This window comes from Puma concolor, chromosome E1, assembly GCF_028749965.1.
Source record: "Puma concolor isolate L17-30 chromosome E1, mPumCon1.1.hap2, whole genome shotgun sequence".
In the NCBI taxonomy this organism is placed as follows: domain Eukaryota; kingdom Metazoa; phylum Chordata; class Mammalia; order Carnivora; family Felidae; genus Puma; species Puma concolor.
In genome coordinates this window covers 44,837,571-44,858,613 of record NC_141680.1, presented here as the reverse complement: position 1 = coordinate 44,858,613, position 21,043 = coordinate 44,837,571, and the positions used below count along the sequence as shown (strand labels likewise).

General features: G+C 54.4%; 1 protein-coding gene across 2 annotated transcripts in view; it reads left to right on the top strand.

Moving 5' to 3' along the window:
• Window positions 1-21,043, top strand: part of MAP3K14 (mitogen-activated protein kinase kinase kinase 14) — a 43,919-nt gene that overhangs the window by 18,903 nt on the left and 3,973 nt on the right. The window contains exons 2-13 of one of the 2 annotated variants that reach the window (XM_086687573.1): window positions 2,629-2,792; window positions 4,875-5,147; window positions 6,282-6,351; window positions 7,947-8,157; window positions 8,268-8,885; window positions 10,072-10,209; window positions 16,279-16,408; window positions 16,595-16,726; window positions 17,233-17,337; window positions 18,981-19,144; window positions 19,418-19,568; window positions 20,517-20,891. In XM_086687573.1, coding sequence (XP_086543699.1) covers window positions 4,895-5,147; window positions 6,282-6,351; window positions 7,947-8,157; window positions 8,268-8,885; window positions 10,072-10,209; window positions 16,279-16,408; window positions 16,595-16,726; window positions 17,233-17,337; window positions 18,981-19,144; window positions 19,418-19,568; window positions 20,517-20,891 — 2,347 coding nt within the window. In that variant the 5' untranslated portion in view covers window positions 2,629-2,792; window positions 4,875-4,894. The remainder of the gene's footprint in view (window positions 1-2,628; window positions 2,793-4,874; window positions 5,148-6,281; window positions 6,352-7,946; window positions 8,158-8,267; window positions 8,886-10,071; window positions 10,210-16,278; window positions 16,409-16,594; window positions 16,727-17,232; window positions 17,338-18,980; window positions 19,145-19,417; window positions 19,569-20,516; window positions 20,892-21,043) is intronic. The other variant, XM_025917599.2, reaches the window with a different exon arrangement.

Here is a 21,043-nt window from a genome sequence, read left to right as displayed (position 1 = left end):
TACGGCTGGAAACGTTGACTCTATGATGCCAACACGGAGAAGTCCCATTGTCTCAGTGATGGCATTTGTGAGCCAGGCGCAGGGCAAGAAAACGAACTCTGATCCAACATCTTCTGGGGGCCGGGCAGACCGCCTGGCGTGTCATGTACGCTACCTCACCTGGTTCTCAAAACAAGTCGGGAGCAGCTACCAGAAGAATCTGGGTGGTCTGCTCCAGGTTGAAAATGCAGGCTTGGAGACAGCCACGTGGGTCCAGCCCCACCTCTGCAGCTTGTAGCTGTGCGGCTGTTCTGGCAGGCCACTGACCTTCTCCAAGCCTCGGTCTTCACATCTGAAAATGAGGTCCATAAGGGTAGGTGCTTAGTGAATATCGACAGTGTTGATTCCGAATCGGTCATCCTGCCCTCCAACGATCCTGACGAATCAGTTGCATCTGGTTGGGGAACAAATCTAGTTGGGGAACTAGAAGGAACCTTGGAAGATTTCCTAGGTCAATGGCTTTCAAGCTTTCTTCCTCAGAAGAGAGGACCTCGGCTTCCACGGAAATCCTGGGTGGATGAGAGAAAGCTGACCATGTGGGGCTCCCGCCCGCCTTCTTTAGCGAGCACCTCTTTCTTAATGTGAGCCACGTTATCATTTGCATGCTTTTAGCTCTTTTATATATTGGGCATTGAGCTAGGATTTCATTTGACAAAAATGGTCTCACTGCCTTTTTTTTTTTTTTTTTTTAAGTTGCCAAAGCTAGAACTCCTATCCTCTAGTTCCTAGTCTGGTGTTTTTACTGTACTCACTAAAAGAGGGAACTGAAATATGATACATTTTAGAAAGGTTATCATCACTGAAGATCAAATTAAAGCATATTTTCGGGCCTTCCAGTTAATCGGCAATTCATTTAGTCTAAACTCCTGTCCCAGGATCCCAGGAACAGAAATTTTGCTGTTGGAGAAAACATTACTATCCTAGCCTTAAATACGAACTGTCTGTTAGGACTCTCTGCAGTGATGGAGATGTTCTCTATCTGCACTGTCCAATATGATAGCTAGTGTGACTGAGGAACTGAGTTTAAATGTGATTGAATTTCAGTTGATTTAAATGTAGAGAGCCACATGTGGCTGCCATTTTGGACGGCACAGCCTTACAGTATAGAGCAGGGATCAGATGGCAGTCTCTGGCCCCTTGGCATCAGAATCACCCAGAGAACTTGTCACAAGTACAGATTCTGGGCTTAACGCCCAGCAACTGATTCAGTATGTCTGGGGCGAGTGCATTTTAAAACTCATCAGGCCATTCTAACTTGCAGTCGGGTAGGAAACTGCTGTGTTTTTGAGATCTTCCTTGACACGAAGAGCAATGCCAAAATCAGGCATTAACCCTGGTCTTGATCTTCTGGAGAGACTATGGTAACTTTCTGGGGAACGTCAGACCCTTAAAAATTATGATGGAAGCTGTGGACCTCTTCTCTGGAAAAATACAAACTGCATGTAGTTTCTGCGGTTCACAGACCATCCTGAAGCTGTCCTTGAAGCCACATTAAGAATTCCCCAACTCGGCTGGGGCGCCTGGGTGGCTCAGTTGGTTAAGCAGCCAACTTCAGCTCAGGTCATAATCTCACAGGTCGTGGGTTTGAGCCCCACGTCGGGTCTGATACTGAATAAATTCCACGCCTTTCTTTCCCCTTTTGTTCGTGGCCTTGTCAGTGAGCTGAGTGGGTGTGGCTATTGCCAGGGCCCACGTCTTCAGCCCTGCGAGAGAGCAGAGGGGCAGAATGCATTTGAGACCTGAGTGGAGCTGGGGAGGGCGTCCAGACTTAGTAATGGATCAGGATTTTGAGACGCCTTCAAAGGCAGAGGCGCAGCTGGCCCCCACTCAGTCTTCACCCCACAAGCTGCGGGAGAGAGAAGGGGCAAGGCTGTAGGGCAGCGGTCCGGGGCAACAAGCCCAGGGCTGGAAATGCCACCCGGCCATCAGTCCCAGGCTTCATGAGAACCCCGGTTTTTTGTAGGCCAGGCCCCTTACAGAAGTGGGGAAGGAGGCGGGGGGAGGGGGGGCAGCAAGCGTGTGTGAATGTGTAGGAGACCTGCCGTCAGGCCAGAGTATCCTGAGAATAGCTTCTTGAACTTGGAGGCTGTCAGCGAGGGTCTGAGTCACGGTCACATGGCACAGGAGAAGCCGTACAGCTCCCAGGCCGTGATTTTGTGGCCCTGGGAGGTGAGGGTCAGCCTGTTTTCCCGTGCCCTTCACAGGTTCAGCTGCCAGCTGCTGGGTTAGTTTCTCAACGGCCTGCTTGTTCCTCTCTCTGCCTGCCAGGCTGTGGGATGAGTCATCAGGGAACTGCAGAGGAGGCCCTTAGCCCGGCTGCCTCAGCCTCAGCTTCTCTGGGCCTGGGGAGCCCAGCATGCTCATGGAGGGGGATCAGAGCCCCTGGCCAGCGGCCCAGCTAACCCCCAACGTGAAAGGACGGCTCCTGGGGGAGAGGGGCCACCCCCCAGCCTCTCTGGAGGGCTCTAGCTCACGATGAGCCATGTCAGACAGAGACAGCCCCGTGAGCCCAACGCAGCCAGTTCTCAAATAGCTGGGTGCCCCTGCAGCAACCACTGACAGCTTGGCCTCATTTGTCTCACTCCTCAGATGGAACTTTCTCTTTATCCCTGGTGCCCGGGATCATCCTGTCTCTGAGGGTCATCCTCCGATTCCCCCATTCAGCCAACATCGATCGTCTCGTCTATGCCCCGCCGTGCTATACTCTGAGGGCACCATTCCTGCCCTCAGGAGCCTTCTGACCAGGCAGGGCCGTGAGTTTCCCCCTTGAGTTTGCCTGTAGCGCAGGAGACTTGGGGAGGGGGCAGTACAGCCTGGAGCTGGAGGTTCCAGGCTGTGGTCCTGCAGTGCCACACGAGGCTGGGTGACCTTGGGCGAGTCTCCACCTGGTTTGCATCAGTTTCTTCAAGTGAGAATGAGATTAAAGCACTGCTGAGGTCCCTGCAGGCACACCTCTAGTGGTGTTAGGTCCGGAGGGCTTGGGGTTCGTTTTTTGTTTGTTCGTTTGAATGTTTGTTTGTTTGTTTGTTTGTTCTTGAGAGACAGAGCATGAGCAAGGGAGGGGCAGAGAGGGAGGGAGACACAGCATCTGAAGCAGGTTCCAGACTCCGAGCTGTCAGCACAGAGCCCGATGCAGGGCTCGAACTCACAAACTGTGAGATCGTGACCTGAGCCGAAGACAGACGCTTAACCGACTGAGCCACCCAAGTGCCACGGGGTTTGTTTCTAAGACCCCATTTTCCCTGGTAAAGAGGCTGAGATAGGTAGGCACTTGGAAGTCAGAACACCCCTTAGACTTCTTAAGGTCATCAGGTAACAACAAGACCTCCCATGCAGCCTCCTCAGCATCCGAATTCGGGGTCACACCCAAGCATCTGTGCTGAAAGCTGGAGCTGCTCTGACTTCAAAGCCAGCAGACCCTTGAAGGCAGAGATGAAAGGATCAAGTTAGTAGTGACCAACAAGCCCATCCCACCCTCACCCTCCCGCTCAGTGGAGCTGGTTCAGTGCTTTGTGGCCATTGCAGGGAGGCAGACTCCAGAGGAAGAGGGCTTCGGCCTTGAGATGCCCAGCCCCCCACCGTCCCATGTCAGCTTCTAGCCACCCAGGGCAAAGGGCCAGCGGTGTAGAGGTTCACCTTCACACGGCCTGCCTTTCTGCCCCACAAGCACATGGAGGCGTGTTCCAGAATGAGCGCACTTACAGCAGGGAACACTCCCGTCTGTTAGCAACAGCTTTAGACCAACCTGCCAGCAGAGAGCACTTAATTAAAAACCTGTCTGAATGTGATGCCTTCTCAGGCTTGGTCTAAAGCAAATCGTGACCCAGGAGGGACCTACGCTTTGGGAGTCCACAGTCCTAGTCTTTAAAAAGGTTCCCAGATGGGAGCAATCCCAGATCGGCGCAGATCTCTTTCCTGACAGTTCTAGTCCACATGCCGTTTGCACAGATTGCCTCAGCGCCGGGCTCCCACCCCTTTGGGGCTTCCAGGGAACACACAGGGCCGCTGGAGAGAGAGCCCAGAGAGTTGAAGCCCTGTGCTTTGTCTTCAGATTTCTAGAGGTACAGGTTGGCGTTGGGGGCTCTAATACAAATTCTACTACTAATGTTGCCTGGAAGAATGAGAATACATAAGTTGTCGGCAAATGAGTATTACAGATGGAAGCATGGCAGTTCCTTCTGGAAGGCCACAGACAGATGTGTCCTGGGAAAGGAGTCGAGTGCAGGCGCTGTCATTTGCGTGCTGATTTTTAGACTTTGTAACATTTCGTGTGTGTGTGTGTGTGTGTGAGATGCATATATGCACACATAAATCTGTATACACACACGCACATACATTTATCTACCTCCTGCAAGAGAATAAAAACTTAATTCTCCCCATTTGGAAAAGAGCCATCGTGGCCAGTGTAGACATGTCCTCTAAGAAGGCAAGTCAGTGGGGTGACTGGCAGTTTTGGAGTATGGAATGTACCACCGTGTTCTGAGGGAGCAAAATTCACCATAAAATGAACCACAGAAAACGATTCGGCCAGTATTTGTAAAAGCAAGAATGAACCAATCCCAGATGTCGGTGCCGTGGTGGTTCTGGAGGAAGTGGGCTGGAATCCTCCTTGTGGGCCGAGTGGGGGAGTCTGTTTGTGGTGGTGTGCTGACAGGACCAGGGGTGGGGGCCTGTGCCACAAGGAACAAGAAAGGTTGACTCCTTCGTCACTTGGGCTGTTTGGAAGGTAAATGTATGAGGCAGAGAGCCTTTCCCCCCGCTTTTCTCCTCCCACCCAGCCTGGCCCGGGTCCCCGTGGGATCCGAGAGTGACCTGCTCTGCATCTGGTCCCTCAGGGCGAGCGTGAGCCTGGGAGATGGCAGTGATGGAAATGGCCTGCCCAGGCGCCCCTGGTTCGGCGGCCGGGCAGAAGGAGCTCGCCAAGGCCAAGGAGAAGACACAGGCGATGGGCAAGAAGCAAAACCCCGCCAACAAGCTCGAGGCCGTAGAGAAGAGCCCTGTGTTCTGCGGGAAGTGGGATATCCTGAACGACGTGATCACCAAAGGCACAGCCAAGGAAGGCTCCGAGGGAGGACTGGCCGCCATCTCCATCATCGCGCAGGCCGAATGTAAGGGCCCGGGCTGGGGACAGAGAGGGCAGGTGGGCGGGCCTACAGGTGGGCACGGTCCCCGCACCAGGGTGGCACGGCGCAGGGGTGGGAGGTCAGGGCAGCGGCTCTCTGAGATTTTCACAAGACACAGCCTGGGGGGTAGGCCAAGAATGAGTCGAAGCAGGAGCCATAACGGTGCCGGGGAACAGAGCACAGAAGGGAGGAGTGGTGCAGGGAGGCTTTTGCCCGTCATGACCGGAGCAGGGGAAGAGAGCTGGGAGGCTTCACAGGTCCTAGGGCTCTTGGCAGGATCGTCAGGCAAGCCATTAGCCTTGTGCTGTGACCTTGGGCAGCCTGAGCATCTCTGGAGAGGCCCCAGACAGGAAAGGCCAGGTCTCCTGGAAAGCCCCTCTGGGGCCTGTAGGCCCTTCACCACCTTCCATGCTGAGGTGGCCCCACCCTAGAGAATGAACACCTCCTCTTGGGCCTGCTGAGCCAGTTGAGGGGACATAGGCCATTCCAGGGCGGGGCCTGGTCTGGTCCTTTCTGCTTCCACCCAAGATACTTCAAAATGACTCTGCCTGGTGACTGCCACCAGAGCCTGAGAAACCCCCAGGTGCCTGGGTGAGGCCAGAAGCCCTCCTCTCTCTCCCCCCTGCCCTCCAAGAGGCTTTCTCAGGGGAGAGCCCGGCAGCTCGTGGTGGCATTTTCCCACCTATACACATCTTGCCCTGAGTTCCGCTTCCTTCTGGCTGGTTTTTGAGAAGCGATGAGAGAATACAAATTAAAATGGAGTGAGCGAGATGCCCGTGGTCATAATACACGCATTTACACACATAACAGACGTCCACAAGAGCTGATACTTACTGAACTGTTACTACGTGCCGGGCACTCCGTTGGGTGTGTTATATGTTATATAGATCATCTCAGTTAAGGGCCACGGTGAAGTGAGGTGGGCACCCTTATCACCCGCTATTATCAGCATGCCCTTTGCTCTTGTTGGCGGGGGGGTGGGCCGGCAGGCAGGTGGTGAGGCCGAGGCACGGCAGCCCAAGAGGGTATCTGTAAAATGTCTGTCTCCTCAGTGCCGAGTCCCTCTTCTTCCTCTCCTCCTTTCTGCCTGTCCAACCTCTCTTTTCCTTGACTCACAAGGTGAGAACAGCCAAGAGTTCAGCCCTACCTTTTCAGAGCGGATTTTCATCGCCGGGTCCAAACAGTACAGGTAAGGAGGCCAGCTTGCATGGGGCCCAGGGAACTGAAACCGCGTCATCCCTCCTCCCCCAGCTGCTCGCTCAGGCCGCTCCCAAGTGACCCCTGGCTCCCTCCTCCAGCACCTGTGGTTCAGCTCTTGGAGCCCGCCCAGGTTTTCCTGGCTGAACCGCTCTGTCAGCCAAAGAAGCTTTTCAAAAGCTTTTCATGGCGTGTGGATGACTGCCTCTGGGTCCCATCAGCTTGACGTTTTATTTTTATTCTCCTCGGAGTCCTTGCTGCTCCCCCTCGTTTCCCATCAATAGGGAGGGTGCTGGGAACAGGAGTCTTTTTCCCACCGGTGCGTGACCATGAGTGCAGGCGCCGAGGGGCCGCTCGAACTATGAGAGAAACCTGCTGGTGTCTTTTCCCCTTCAAGACACACCCAAGGAGGGATGAAGGTTTGGGATCAGAAAGGGACCGACGGATTCACAGCTGGGGGGCCCCGTGGAAAGGAGGCTAGAAGGGGGCTCAGTCTGCTCCCCGGGCTCCCCATCCCCAAAGATGGTTTTTGGCCAACTGCAGGTTGAACCTGGAAAACAGTTCCCTCCTCTACCAACAGACGGACTTTTTTATCATGGGGATTTGGAAAGCGTTCGTGATGAAAAGGTTGTGGGGAAGGTTGCTGCTTTTGCACCAAGAAATGTTCAGTGTTTGATCCGATTCCTTATGCCGCCCCAGACGCCTTTCGGCCCAGAGTAGGGGGTTTCTGATGGGCCCATTTCTTTCAGGTGCCTGGGAGAAGCCCATAGGCCTCTAGCAGTCCCCCCCCACCGCACCCCCCACCCAAGACTGGTGTGAGTCTGCCTCCTTTGCGGGGGGCAGAAGATGAGGCCATTTGGGGGGGGCAGCTAAGGTTGCGGCTTTTTCAGACACTATTCTGTGGCCAATGCCTTAATGCCTGGCAGGGGGAAAGCCAGCTTGGATCCATGGTGGTAGTGAGCCTGTAGGCTGTCGGAGGAGGGGAGGCTCCCCTGATACCAGGCATCAGCCCAGCCACGGTGTCTGTTTATATAGCAGCTTACATTCCCAGAAACCAGGTATCTCCAGGAACCAGTGGTGCCCAAACTCAACCGTCCCTCCGTCCAGAGGCAACAGAAACAGACTGTTGTCAGAGCTGAGAATGCCCGCTGGGGAGTGTGGCCCTCCTAGCCACACGCCCCCCCGACCCCGGGACCTCTCCAGGGGCAGCCCACCCTGGAGAGCGGTGAGAGAACCTCACGTCCTCCCATTCCCCGGCCCCCCCCAGAGAGCCGTGTGCACCCCATCACGGTAGTAATAGCTGCTGTCTATCGGAAGCTTGCCTTGGGATCAGGCGCCGAGGTAGGCTTTCTAAATGAGCGGTTTCCTTTAAACCTCATCTTCCTCTGCATGGCAGGAAATCCTACACCCATTTTATAAATGAGAAAATGGAGGCTCCTTGGGGCTTAGGAACTCACCCACGTTCACACAAGGACTCCCTGGGCTGGGATCTGAGCTCAGGTCTCCACGACTCTAACTGCAGTTACCCGAGCTGTTCCGCCTTCCTGCCTCCTCACACTCGACGTGCGTATCCGTCCCTTTTGACAGCCAGTCCGAGAGTCTCGATCAGATCCCCAACAATGTGGCCCACGCAACCGAGGGCAAAATGGCCCGTGTGTGTTGGAAGGGGAAGCGTCGCAGCAAAGCCCAGAAGAAACGCAAGAAGAAGAGCTCCAAGTCCCTGGCTCAGGCGGGAGCGGCCTTGGCCAAACCCCTCCCCAGAACCCCGGAGCAGGAGAGCTGCACTGTCCCCGTGCAGGTGAGCCCCGCCAGCGCCCCCCGGACCCCAGGCTCGTGGGGCCTTCGGGACGGTGCCCGTGCCTCAGCCTGGCCCTGTGTATGTACTACCACCTGTGTTTTCCCCCACAGGAGGATGAGTCCCCACTGGGCCCCCCATATGTGAGGAACGCCCTCCAGTTCACCAAGCCTCTAAAGGAGCCAGGCCTCGGCCAACTCTGTTTCAAGAAGCTCGAGGAGGGCCTGCGGCCGGCACTGCCTCGATCAGAACTCCACAAACTGATCAGCCCCTTGCAATGTCTAAATCACGTGTGGAAACTCCACCACCCCCAGGATCTAGGCCCCCTGCCCCAGCCCGCTCACCCCTTCCCCTACAGCAGACTGCCCCATCCCTTCCCGTTCCACCCTCTCCAGCCCTGGAAACCTCATCCCTTAGAGTCCTTCTTCCTAGACAAACTGGCCTGTATAGACAGCCAGCAGCCCCTGTCCGGCCCCCACCTGGGCAAACTGGCCTGTGTGGACGGTCAGAAGCCTGTGCCCGGCCCACACCTGGAGCCCGGCTGCCCGTCCCGGGGCCCGTATGACAAGTTTTCTGTGGAGGAGTACATGGTACACGCCCTGCAAGGCAGTGTGAGCTCAGGCCAGGCCCACAGCCTGGCCAGCCTGGCCAAGACCTGGTCGGCAGGAGGTTTCAAGCCCCAGAAGCCCAGCCCTGAAACGATGGACAGCGAGGGGGTCCTGCTTACAGAGGTAAGCCATCCCCCAAACACAGGTACATGTACCACCCGCTCTGGGGCCCAGAGCAGCAGCCGGCCGTCAGGCAGGACCTGTTCTGGGGGGGGCGAAGCATCACTGGAAACCTGCCAGACCCTTTTTACTTCCCACCTTTGCGGGGAGTCGGGGTGGCGGGGGGAGTGGGGCGGGGCATAGTCTTCGCTCTGTATCGAAGTATCTGTATCGTCATCAGATAGGCGGAAAGTGCTCATCCCTGGCGAGAGGCGGTATCCCCTGCTCCACCTCCAGATCATTCTTCAAGCTTTTTAGATATTTCTGCTTTGAGTTCTTCTGAAGTTATTGCCGAACTTATTAAGTTATTGCTGAAGAGTGTGTGTGTGTGTGTGTGTGTGTGTGTGTGTGTGTGTGTGTTGAATGATACACATACTGAGAAAGAGGAATAAGCAAGCATCAACTGCACATGTTCCCTCCTGACCCCTGCTATGAAAGACGAGGATTTTGACCATCTGCATATCCCCCTGGCCTTCCTCTTTCCCTCCAGTGCTCTGCTGGAGAGCTTTATAACTCTAAGATGATTTTACCAGACTTCAATTTCTGGGGTTTATTCCATCTTTGACATGATCCCTTATCCCCCACCCCTCTTCATGGTCTCTTCCCTTTCTTCTACCTTATAGCTTCGGAGCTATACTTTTGGTCAAGGTTGTTGATAGTTCCATTTCTTTAAAGTTTGATTTATTTATTTTGAGAGAGAGGTTGGGGGCCGGGGGTGGGGCAGAGAGAGAGGAGAGAGAATCCCATGCAGGCTCCGCCCTATCAGTGCAGAGCCCCGTGCGGGGCTCAAACCCATGACCTGAGCCAAAGTCAAGAGTCAGACGCTTAACCAGCTGAGCCTCCCAGGCGCCCGACAATTCCATTTGTGTCCCACAACCGCAAGTCTGGGGAGAAGGATCTTTCGCCACAAGGGTCGGCTTAGTTTGGGCAGCCGGTGAGGCTGTCCACTGCCTTCACTTTATTCCTGTAACTCCCTCTGGTCCTGCCCCTGCAGAGCCCTGCCTCAGACCCGGGGGTGTCTTTGGTGGTGAGGGCTCTGCCCCAGCAGCCTGGCAAGGACGACCAGCCAGAGAGCCTTCCTCACTGTAACCCTTCGTCCCGCCCGCTGCCCTGGTCACTGAAACTGGCTTCTGTCTCCTGCCAACCCCAGAAACTCAAGCCGGTGGATTATGAGTACCGAGAGGAGGTCCACTGGGCCACGCGCCAGCCCTGCCTGGGCAGAGGCTCCTTTGGAGAGGTGCACAGGATGCAGGACAAGCAGACTGGCTTCCAGTGTGCGGTCAAAAAGGTAGGCCCGAAAGAAAAAGGTGCGCCTGGGCTCCGGGGGCTGTAGAGGGAAGCCAGGCAGGTGGCCTGTCGTGTTCCTTCTGCTTTCTTTCAAGGGCAATCACAGGGCAGCCATGGCTCTGGCTTGTTAACAGAGCCTGGCTGTCGCTGGGCACCCTGGGGTCAGCTGGAGCCGGAAGGGAGCAGTCTCGGTCACATGTCCCGGCCTGGGAGCTGCACTTGGTGTGCGTGTGTCAGATGGAGTATGCAAGTGTGCACGCGTCCTGGGCCACTCCTGATGCCGGGGCCCTTAGGGGCAAGTCCAAACCTGGAAGGTGTTGGCTCGTCGTGCAATTCGTGTTGAGCTGAAACCCCTAAACCACATAGTGGGGCTGCTCACGCCTGGGCCAGAAGGTAAAAACCACCACAATAATAACCTGCCCCTAACGGGTGCCTCTTGGACGAGGCCATGCGCTTGGGACGTCAGATCTGATTTCGGTTTGGGCTCTGCCTCCTGCTGGCGGGAATAATAGGTCCTGGGAGGTGGACCTTATGAGGAAATGAGACTTAGCAAGAGACCCAGGCTTGGCTAGCTCCAGAGTCTGGCTACGATCCACTCTGTAGGAAGTGGGCAGGGGAAGAGACTCATGGTCCTGGGAATCGACGGGAGCAGGGGCGTGAATCGCCTCCCCTGCTCCCTCGTTTTCACCAGGGTAGAACCGGGGACCGGAGAAGGTAGCGTGCCTTGTCTAGAACCGTAGAGCTGGGCCTGGAACTGAGGCCTCTTTGTGCCGCAGCAGAACACAGACCTTGGTGCTGGCCCTGCTCCCCTTCAGGTGTCTTTTCTCCTACCCCCACCCTCAGTTCACCTTGACTGGAAGCCACCTTGTCCTCGGCCCAAACTCAGCCTCAGAGCTAGCGCCCAGGACCGCAAGAGGCTGAAATGAGAAACGTTTCGAGGGGCCGTTTTCTTGGCCCGTGACAAAAGGAAATAAGCTAGCTCCCTGGTAGACCTTGTTTTCAAGCAGGTCTTGTCAGGGACCCTCTGCTCCCCCCAAAGGGAAGAGGACCAAAGGCACGCTCAGCCCCGCGGCTGCTTGTGGCTTTCAGCGGTGAGGACGCAAATTGTGATATGAATACCCTGAATACCCTGGCTTCCTTGGCTTGTAGGTGGGCCGGGATGTTACAGTTGGAGAGCTTGGGCCCCCGGGGTGATGGGCTGAGAGGGGGACTATCCATAGGTATTACCCCAAACTTCAGACACACTGTGTCAACGGAGCGGGCCCCACCCCCGCCTCCCCCCGCCGGCCCAGGCACGTGCTGAGTGCCCGCCAGCGTGGGCCGGCATTTCCCACTGGGTGCCAAGGCCATGTGCCCTCCCCAGGCCATCGGAGAAGGCTCAGCTGTCCCTCCTGAAGGCTGGGTGGGAGGAGAGCGAGAGTATGAAGTGTCCTAGAGTCCAGTGCCCAGCGCTAGGGGAGCTTAGTCACTGGGCTTCTCAGCTGTCGCCCTGCTGAGGTTCTCCAGGGTCCCAGGCAACAAGGAAAACAACCCTGATATAGTAGAAGACAGATACTCCATTTCTCACCTCCCCAAGGCAGGCGGAAAAGCTCCAAGCACAACGAGTAGGCTCCCCAGGGCCAGAACTGGCCTCTTCCAGAATCTGCCTCCCCGACCCAAGAGCTCAGTGGGGTGGCTTTGGGGCCGCCCACACAGCTGCCATCGGGTGGGCAGACAGCCCCTTCTTTCTCTCCTTTTTCTGGGGGGGGGGGGGGCGGGATGTAGAGCAGGCACTGGGGGAGGGGGCAGGGATCAGCGGTCAGAGCGGGTCTGTGCACTCTCCAGTGTTCCCCGAGGAAGATCCAGCATGTGGAACAACAGCACTTCCTTGGTCCTCCTTCGAGAACATCCATGGCCTCGGGTCAGATGCTGACTGGTCACAAGTCCAGGGTTTAACGCACGGGGGTCTGTTCACTTTGTTAAGGCCTTGTTTGATCTTTTAATGGCAAATAAACACAGGCTCATTATAGAAGATTTCAAAGGATACCCCAAAACACAAAAGTCCTTGTTCCCCAATCCCGTTCGCAGAGGCAGCTGCCCTTTGACATCTTTTTAGACTTTTTGTGCATACATAAACATGTAGTTGCTTTTATTAAAACGAGACTACTCTAGAGGCTGTCCTGTGCCATATTTTCCATGTGATCGCATATCGTGGGCACAGTTCCTTATTGGTACCTCCATGTCTCTCTAGTGCTTTTTATCAGCTGACGTAGAAGTTCGTATCCTCGCCAGTGGATGAATTTATAGAACGTGTGAACTCCTGGAACTTTGTTCAATGGTGTATCTGTGTGTGGCACACACATTTTGGATGGGGAAGCGTCCGTTATCATGTATCAGGTGTTAAAGACGTCTGTGGCCCAAAGAGGGTTAAGAACCATTCATTCAAGAACATCTGGCTCCTGCATGGAGTTCTGGGAGCCTCCTTTTGACTCTGCCTCCGATTGGGTTAGTGTGGCCTTGGCCCAACCCAGCCGTTACCAAGCACCTGGTCTGTGCCAGATACGGCGCCAGGGGCTAGAGGCAAAGCTGCGGAATCCACACCCCCGGAAAGGCTCGGCAACGTTGTAATGGGGGATGGACATTTACATGGCATAAAGGTGGTAGAAAGCAGCCGTCAGCAAGGTACACCAGTGAGGGCAGCCTGGACGAGCGCTAAGAAGGGGATCTAGGACTGAGGGGAGAGTATCTCCATGGCGACGAGGAAATGGGGGGACCCCTCTGTTTATTCGACTACAGTGCGCCCAGTACTATGAGTTACTTTTCACGTATCTTACGTTCCCGGGATCTTTAAAAGAATTTACAGAATTGCTATTTTCCGCGTTTTTACTGATGAAATAAAATGGATACAAATACTGAACAAGAGGGAGAGTTTTAAGAAAGAAAAGTCAATCCCCAGTGTCAGCATGCAGGCAGTTAAGCGGGGGAAGTGGCTTGTGGACTTGGCAGTCAGGGGATTGCTGACCGCGCTCCCACCTACACGCTCCCAAATGTACGTGAGAACGTCCTGGATGTAAGAGCTGATACTCCTGGGAAGGCCTTCAGTGAGGCGGGGCAGCTGGCACCCCAGAGTCAGGCTTCCCCAACCAAAACCCCACCTCTGAGACTTCCTGCCAGTGACCTTGGGCAAGTTATTTGTCCAGACTCTAGCTTCCTCGTCTGTAAATTGGAGATAATGAGAATACCACCCCATAGGCTATTGTAAGATGTAAATAACGAATGCTCATAAAGTGCTTAGAATGGTGCCTCGCATGTGTTCAGTGGGCAGTGAATATTAGTTTTCGTGAACACCCTCACCATAGTCCAGCCCCTTGCTTTAACAGATGAGGACCCTGAGGTCCAGGGAGGAGAGGTGGGCCAGCTGGGCGGCCGTGTGCTTTCTCTCCAGCTGCCCCGCTCGGGACTGCCCTTTCTGCTTGCTCTCCCTGGGGCTGGCACAGACTTCTAAATCACCTTGTGTTTTGGAGTGTCCCCTCTGACCCGCCCCACCCGGGTCTGGGTGAGAATTGAAAAAAAATTTTTTTTAAGATTTTCATTTTTATTTTTCTTAATTTTTTTTGAATGTTTATTTTTGAGAGAGAGACACAGACATAGTGTGAGCAGGGAAGGGGCAGAGAGAGAGAGAGAGAGAGGGAGACTCGGAATCTGAAGTGGACTCCAGGCTCTGAGCTGTCAGCACAGAGCCCAAGGCAGGGCTCACAAACCATGAGATCATGACCTAGCCAAAGTCAGACACTTAACCGACTGAGCCACCCAGGCGCCCCCTAAAGATTCTTATTTTTAAGTAATTTCTACACCTAGCGTGGCTTGAACTTACAACTCTGAGATCAAGAGTCATGGGCTGTACTGACTGAGCCAGCCAGGTGCCCCTGGGTGAGAATGTTCTCAACATTACTGGAATACTCCAGAGGACTTATGGATTTCTTAAAAGTTAGGGCAGAGGTTCCCAGCCTTTCTTGGTTTGCAGCCCTTAGTGTCAGTAATTTTTCATGACACCCCAGGCCAAAACAAATACCTAAAAGTTCCGTTTATTAAAGTAATTAGGTCAAATAATAGTGTTTTTCCTAACAACTTAGTAGTCATTTGAATAACAATACACATAAGTTGAAAGGAAATTTCCTTCTGTTCTTAATCATAACTACTAACGGGATGTATGCCTCGTTGGGCACTGCACAACTTCTCAAAATTTTGAAATCAGATCAGACATCCTCAGCTTCATATCCTGCTTCCTATCCCCCACCAAAGTACTTGTATCCCGGCAAGCTCCAAAAACCTAGCTTCGTAAAGATACATGGAAAGAATGGAGCGCAAGCTAATGTTGAAACTGAACTATCTTGAGGAGTAATTTACGCGGTGTCCCACAGACAGCCATCATCCCTGCTCCCCTCAAAAGTAAAACATCTTGGGGGCGCCTGGGTGGCCCAGTCGGTGAAGTGTCTGACTCTTGGTTTCGGCTCAGGTCATGAGCTCACGGTTTCGTGAGTTCAAGCCCCGTCTGGCCTCTGCGCTGGCAGCGTGGAGCCTGCTTCGGAGGATTCTCTGCCCCTCTCCCCCTCGTGCTCTCTCTGTCTCTCTCAAAATAAATAAACTAGAAAGAAAGAAAGAAAGAAAGAGAGAGAGAGAGAGAGAGAGAAAGAAAGAAAAAAGAAAAAGAAAGAAAGAAAGAAAGAAAGAAAGAAAGAAAGAAAGAAAGAAAAAGAAAGAAAGAAAAACATTCTGCAGCACCCTGCCAAGTCCTCTGGGGTGCCCCAAACTGCTTCAGCTCCGTTTGGGAGCCCGAGAGTTAAAGACCTTTGCTAGTATGAGTCCTGATGGTGAATTCATTCCAACTCAGGTTCAGAGCTGGAAACGCTGACAAAGAGTCAAAATTTCTGCAAGTTGATTAACCAGACCAGATACTCTGTAACCAGAAGAGAGACATTTTCCACTGATAGGCAAAAGTCCAAAAGCCCCACATCGTCAGGGCTCCTGCCAAGTCAGCATGTCTCCAAGCCAGACTGCCAGGTCCTGAGTGATTTCTTCCAGGCTGGTTTTGTTGCCACCGGCGCCCCCTGGTGGTACCTGTTAAGACTAACAGGAGAACCAGCGGCAACCGGAAAGGAGAGGACAAGTGTCTGTTAGGACTTCTAAGTGTTTAATAAGTTGCTCTTATATGAGCTGGAGGGAGGAAGGGGGCAGCTAACATTTCCTGAGCACCCGCTGGTTGCGAGGCCTAGTGCTGGGTTATCATCCCTCCAAATCCTCACTCTACGCGGGAGCAGATGACACTGTCATCACCGTTTGCACATGGAAACACAGCTTAAGGGACACACTCTACCTTTGGAAATGGCCAAGCCAGAGTCTCAGTCTAGGATGATTGTATCCTAGGCCTGTTTCTTCCCTCCTTGCTGTGCTCATCCCTACACAAAGGAGTGGGTGGTCCCTATGGGAGGGACCTTGGCCAAACCCCTCCCGTTAGAAGCCTCCTTTTGCCCAGATCCCGGGGAAACAGCTGCAAACAGAATAAACAGGCACTGCTCCGTCTACATGGGCACTTTAGCCTTCAGGGGAAAGACAAATAATTACGAGCTGAGAAAAGTGCTGAGGATCAGAGGCACTGACAGAGCCAGGATCCTTGGCTGCCATCGGCTCTGGCTACAGATAAGATGGAAACCCAGCCTCTGAAGAGTAGACGTGGATGTTGATAAACAGAAGGTCTCATGTCCTCGAAATGGCCCAGACATTTGGGCTGGGGCAAAAAAAAAGTTCTGTGTTTGGCAGATTTGAGGGTGGGCAGCGTGCCAGGAGCCTGGATAAGGGCTGTAGTCTTTGTGATTCCACACACATCAGCAGTGCAGAATTTTAACCAAGCACTGGATGTTGAACCTGACCCCCCAGGGTATACAGTTTAGTCTCTGTGGCTCCAGTAGGCCCACCAGGGCCCTGCCTGGCCTCAGAATCGTCACTGGGAACATCAGCAGTCTCTGTGCAGGGGCACTGGGGAACCAGCCCTTGTCCCTCACCCTGACTCACAGCTACCTCTGCGCCCTGCCAGGTGCGCATCGAAGTGTTTCGGGCAGAGGAGTTGATGGCATGTGCAGGATTGACCTCACCCAGAATCGTCCCTCTGTATGGAGCTGTGAAGGAAGGTCCTTGGGTCAACATCTTCATGGAACTCTTAGAAGGTAAGGAGCCAGGTTCAGAGCCAAGGGTTGACCTTGGTCCCCAGTTATTCCATTTTTAATCTCTTGACCCTGTGACATCAGCCGAAAAGGCCTACTTTCCACCACCTGCCCTTTGAAGGCCTTTGCCCGTGGCCTGCTTGCAGGCCTGGAAATGCACCATGTAAAGACTGGCTGTTGGTCTCCTAGGTGGCTCGCTGGGCCAGCTCATAAAGCAGAAGGGCTGTCTGCCGGAGGACCGGGCCCTTTACTACCTAGGCCAGGCTCTGGAAGGGCTGGAGTACCTTCACACCCGAAGGATTCTGCACGGAGATATCAAAGGTGAGGCTTGTGCCCCCACTGCCCTGGTCCCCAGCGGCCTCCTCCTTCCTTATCTCAACCTGCCTGACTTCCTCCCAGATCTTCTGGGCCTGCCTGACCGTCCCCAGTGGCAGGTCCCACGTCAGGCTGGCAGGGCTGTGCTGGCAGGAGGGGGAAGTGTGTTCCCCAGGCCCTTAGCCCGGCACCCTAGTTGCCAGTGGGCAGTGCCTGCAGAGAACTGCAGATGGAGTTCCTAGGCACTGGTGACCACTGGGGGAGGGTGGGGGCAGCAGAGCTGAGTGGCAGTGTCCCAGGAGTAAACTGTCCCCAGACCTCAGAGATCCGCCTGCTCCCTGCCTCTAGCCCGAACTGATAAACCTCCTCCCTTCCTTATGACTAATAAAACTAATCAGAAGCAGGCAGCTGTCATGTAGGGTCAGCCAGAAACTGCCTCCCTGGAGGTCCAGATGGGGCTGGGGCCTGGAGTGACTCACCTGTTCCTCTTCTTCTCTGGGGTGGCCTGGCAGCTGACAATGTGCTCCTGTCCAGCGATGGGAGCCGTGCAGCCCTCTGTGACTTCGGCCATGCTGTGTGCCTTCAACCCGATGGCCTGGGGAAGTCCTTGCTCACGGGTAAGCCCCGCCTCCTGCCTCCCTCCCCCACGATGACAGTCACCACTAGCCTTCACGAAGCATTAGCCTTCTCCTGTGCTTTCTGTAATAGCGGTCAGAAGTGTGAACCCTTTTTGTTCACAGTATTTCAGCCCATCAACAACCCTAGGTTAGCAGAAAGCTTTTGTTACGCTTAAATGCAAAAATGAGTATCAGGTCCTCGTTTCTGATATTCCTGCTACACAGAGAAGGGAACGGAAAGGCTGGCCGCCTCTCATCCAGCCTTTTCTGGGTGGCTCGGCTCCCAGCCTGTGGCCTCAGCCGTCCTGGGCCTCTGAGCAGTTTCTGGAAGCACAACACGAGGGCTGACCAAGAGGCCTGGGCTCTGTAGCTGGAGAAGCATCTGTTTTTAACTTAAATCTTCTGATTAGTAAAGTAATCCACATCCATTGTGACATATTTAGCAACTACAGAGTGAACTGGTGTAGAAGAGGAGGGAAAAAGGAGCTACCCTGTTCCTCTTGCCCAGAGACATAATCACAAACATTGTAGATCACTCCTTCCATCTCCTTTTTTTCTTCCTGTACCTCGTTAAGGCCATTATAACACAATTCTGCTCTTTTTTCATTTATAGCGTTCTGCATAAGGTTATTTCCTCTTGACCAAAGGAAAATCAACCTCTTATTTATTGAGAGAGAGAGCAGGGAAAGGGCAGAGGGAGAGAATCCCAAGCAGGCTCCACAGTGTCAGCGCAGAGCCCCATGTGGGGCTCAAACCCACGAACTGCAAGATCATGACCTGAGCCGAAACCATGAGTCAGATGCCCAACCGAGCCACCCCGGCACCCTAGGCAAAAACCTTTTAGAAGTGATTCTCTGACAGGGCACCTGGGTGGCTGTCAGTTAAGTGCCAGACTTCGGCTCCGGTCATGATCTCATGGTTTGTGGGTGCCAGCCCCGTGTCAGGCTGTGTGCTGACAGCTCAGCGCCTGGGGCCTGCTTCAGATTCTGTGTCTCCCTCTCTCTCTATATCTGCCCCTCCTCTGCTCACCCTCTCTCTCTCAAAAATAAAAAGCATTAAAATTTTTTTTAAGTGATTCTCTATCATTAGAGGACTATCTTGGTCATTCTGAAGATGTATATTGAAAACAGACACCTGCCTGTATTATGAAAATAATTTCTTTTCTAAAACCTTTTGCAGAAAGTAGAACTAAGCAAAAATAAAAAATACAGATCACCAGAGTGGGGGAAACAACTTCCTATCTGGTATCGATCCTTCTAGTCTGCCTAGAAGTTTGTTTGGTTGTTTTTTTGTTTTTGTTTTTTTCACTTGCTAACATTGCAGGAACATCATAACCATTAATTAGTCTCCTGCCACATAATTTCGAATGCCCAGGCCCCTCCCCAGTGTTAAAAAGCACTCTAAGAGTTTGGGCCAATGGGTAGAGCCCATATTTTGGGTGATGCCTTCTTTGTGCCAGTCTCCAGGGGAGCCCCTGACTTAGCTCATCCCCGGCAGATTTGAGCTGGAGGCTTTCTCTCTACTCGAGGCCCGTTAACAGAGACAAATTCAAGGTATCCCGGGAATTGACTGGTGTGGTCACTGCCAAGGCTCTTGCCCCCCAGAGTTCACGGTTGGCTTTTCTGCCTCACCTCACCCCTCAGGGGACTACATCCCTGGCACAGAGACCCACATGGCTCCAGAGGTGGTGATGGGCAAGCCCTGTGATGCCAAGGTGGACGTGTGGAGCAGCTGCTGTATGATGCTTCACATGCTCAACGGCTGCCACCCTTGGACCCAGTACTTCAGAGGGCCACTGTGCCTCAAGGTCAGTGACAGCATGCGGGAGGGCCAGGAGGCTTACGGGCCCGGGGCTGCAGACTTGGGGCGGTCCCCATTTTGGCTGCTCTTCCGTGGCCGATGGGAACAGGAAGAGGCCTCATCGTAAACGTGGGAGCCTCACTAAAACACTTGCCACCCAGATCGGTGGGCCCAAGGGGACATCCCAGGTGAGGGATCTCCTTAGGTTCATGGCAGGTCAGGGCTGTCTTCCACTCGTACGCTGGGTGCTGGGAAGTGAGCGTTGCCTTCTGACCCACAGATTGCCAGCGAGCCGCCGCCTGTGAGGGAGATCCCACCGTCCTGTGCCCCTCTCACGGCCCAGGCCATCCAGGAGGGGCTAAGGAAAGAGCCTGGGCACCGCGCGTCCGCAGTGGAGCTGTGGAGGAAGGTCAGCCTGGCCCTGCAGCATGGTAAGAACCCCACACTGGCTGCAGGGGTGAGAGAGTCAACACGGCCCATACCGACCCAGCACCAAAGAGATTCTCGCCGGGACATGCCGGAGGGCCCGCACTGCAGGGTCGTTTGCAGGAGAGGAGTAGGCTCAGTGGCGGGTCCCTTGCTGGGAGACTGGAAAGGCCAGAGGCAAGGGTGGTGGGCAGGGTGGGCCCCATGGAGCACCACGCAGCAGTTAAAGCAACCCAGTGGCGCAGAGCAACCTGGCTGGATTTTGAAACCGTGGTGCGCTGGGCAAAAAGGAGACGGACAGAGCGAGGCCTAGAACACAATACCTTTTTTGTAAACGAGATATTGAAAAATAAAAACAACACACAGTTTGCAAGAACACGATCGAACCCAAAGTGACACAGCTAATATAATAGAAGGTCGCGGGGGTGGGGGGGAGGGGGGAGGCGGTGCAGGGGAGAGGCAGTGGTTATGGGAATGAAAGGGGAATACATAAAACAGGAGAGAGATCCTGAATGCCCCCCCCACAAAACATAGATGAACTGCCCCCCCCCCCGACACTCCAGAGAAAGCGTGGAGTGTGGGGAAGAAGGGGTAAGAGAGATGGGGGCGGGGCGGGGCGGGTGGTCAAGGAGGCCAGCGTACATGGGAACTCAAAGTTGGTGTTACCTCAGAGCTGTTTTTAAATCTTTACCATTTACAAAGTCCTTCTCTGGAGCCAATTCTGGCATTTTTAAATTTGTGATGGTTACCTAGAAGGAAAATAGAATAAAAGACAGAAATACCATCCTGCTGCCACTGTGGGAGGCCATCTTACGGAAGAGGCCGCCTCCGAGACCTCAGCGTCCCCTAGTGGGGCAAGGGCCCTCCGTCACTGCTTGCCTCCAGCCCTCTGCTCGGGAAGGGCCACCTGGCCGGGCCTGTTTCCACCTCACCGCCTGTGCTCTGTTTTGTAGTGGGAGGTCTGAGGAGCCCTTGGAGGGGAGAGTATAAAGAGCCAAGACATCCGCCGCCACACCAAGCCCATCCGCCGCCCAGCCAAGGCCACTCTCCCCGGACGCCACAGGCCCAACCGAGGGAGCTCTCACCTGGGGCTCCGGGGCCCCAGCCAACCGAGGACACGACAGGCGGGGCCCCTAAGCTCCAGCCTCCTCTACCCCCAGAACCCCCAGAGCGGAACAAGTCTCCAAGCCTGAACTGGGGCAAGGAGGAGTCTGGAACATGGGAACCATTACCTCTGTCCTCCCTGGACCCGGCCCCTGCCAAAAACCCCAGCTCGGCGGAGCGGAAGGCGACCTTCCCAGAACAGGAGCTGCAACAACTGGAAATAGGTATGGGCGGCCACGGCTGCGACCTCTGGGTCCCCGCGCACAGACCTGGGCCTCCCCCAAGGCCCGGGGTTCATCCCCTGCGCAGCCAGCGTGGGCTCTCTTCTAGGCCCTTCCCTCAGAGGTCAGCTCCTGCGGTCCGTGCAGCCCCACAC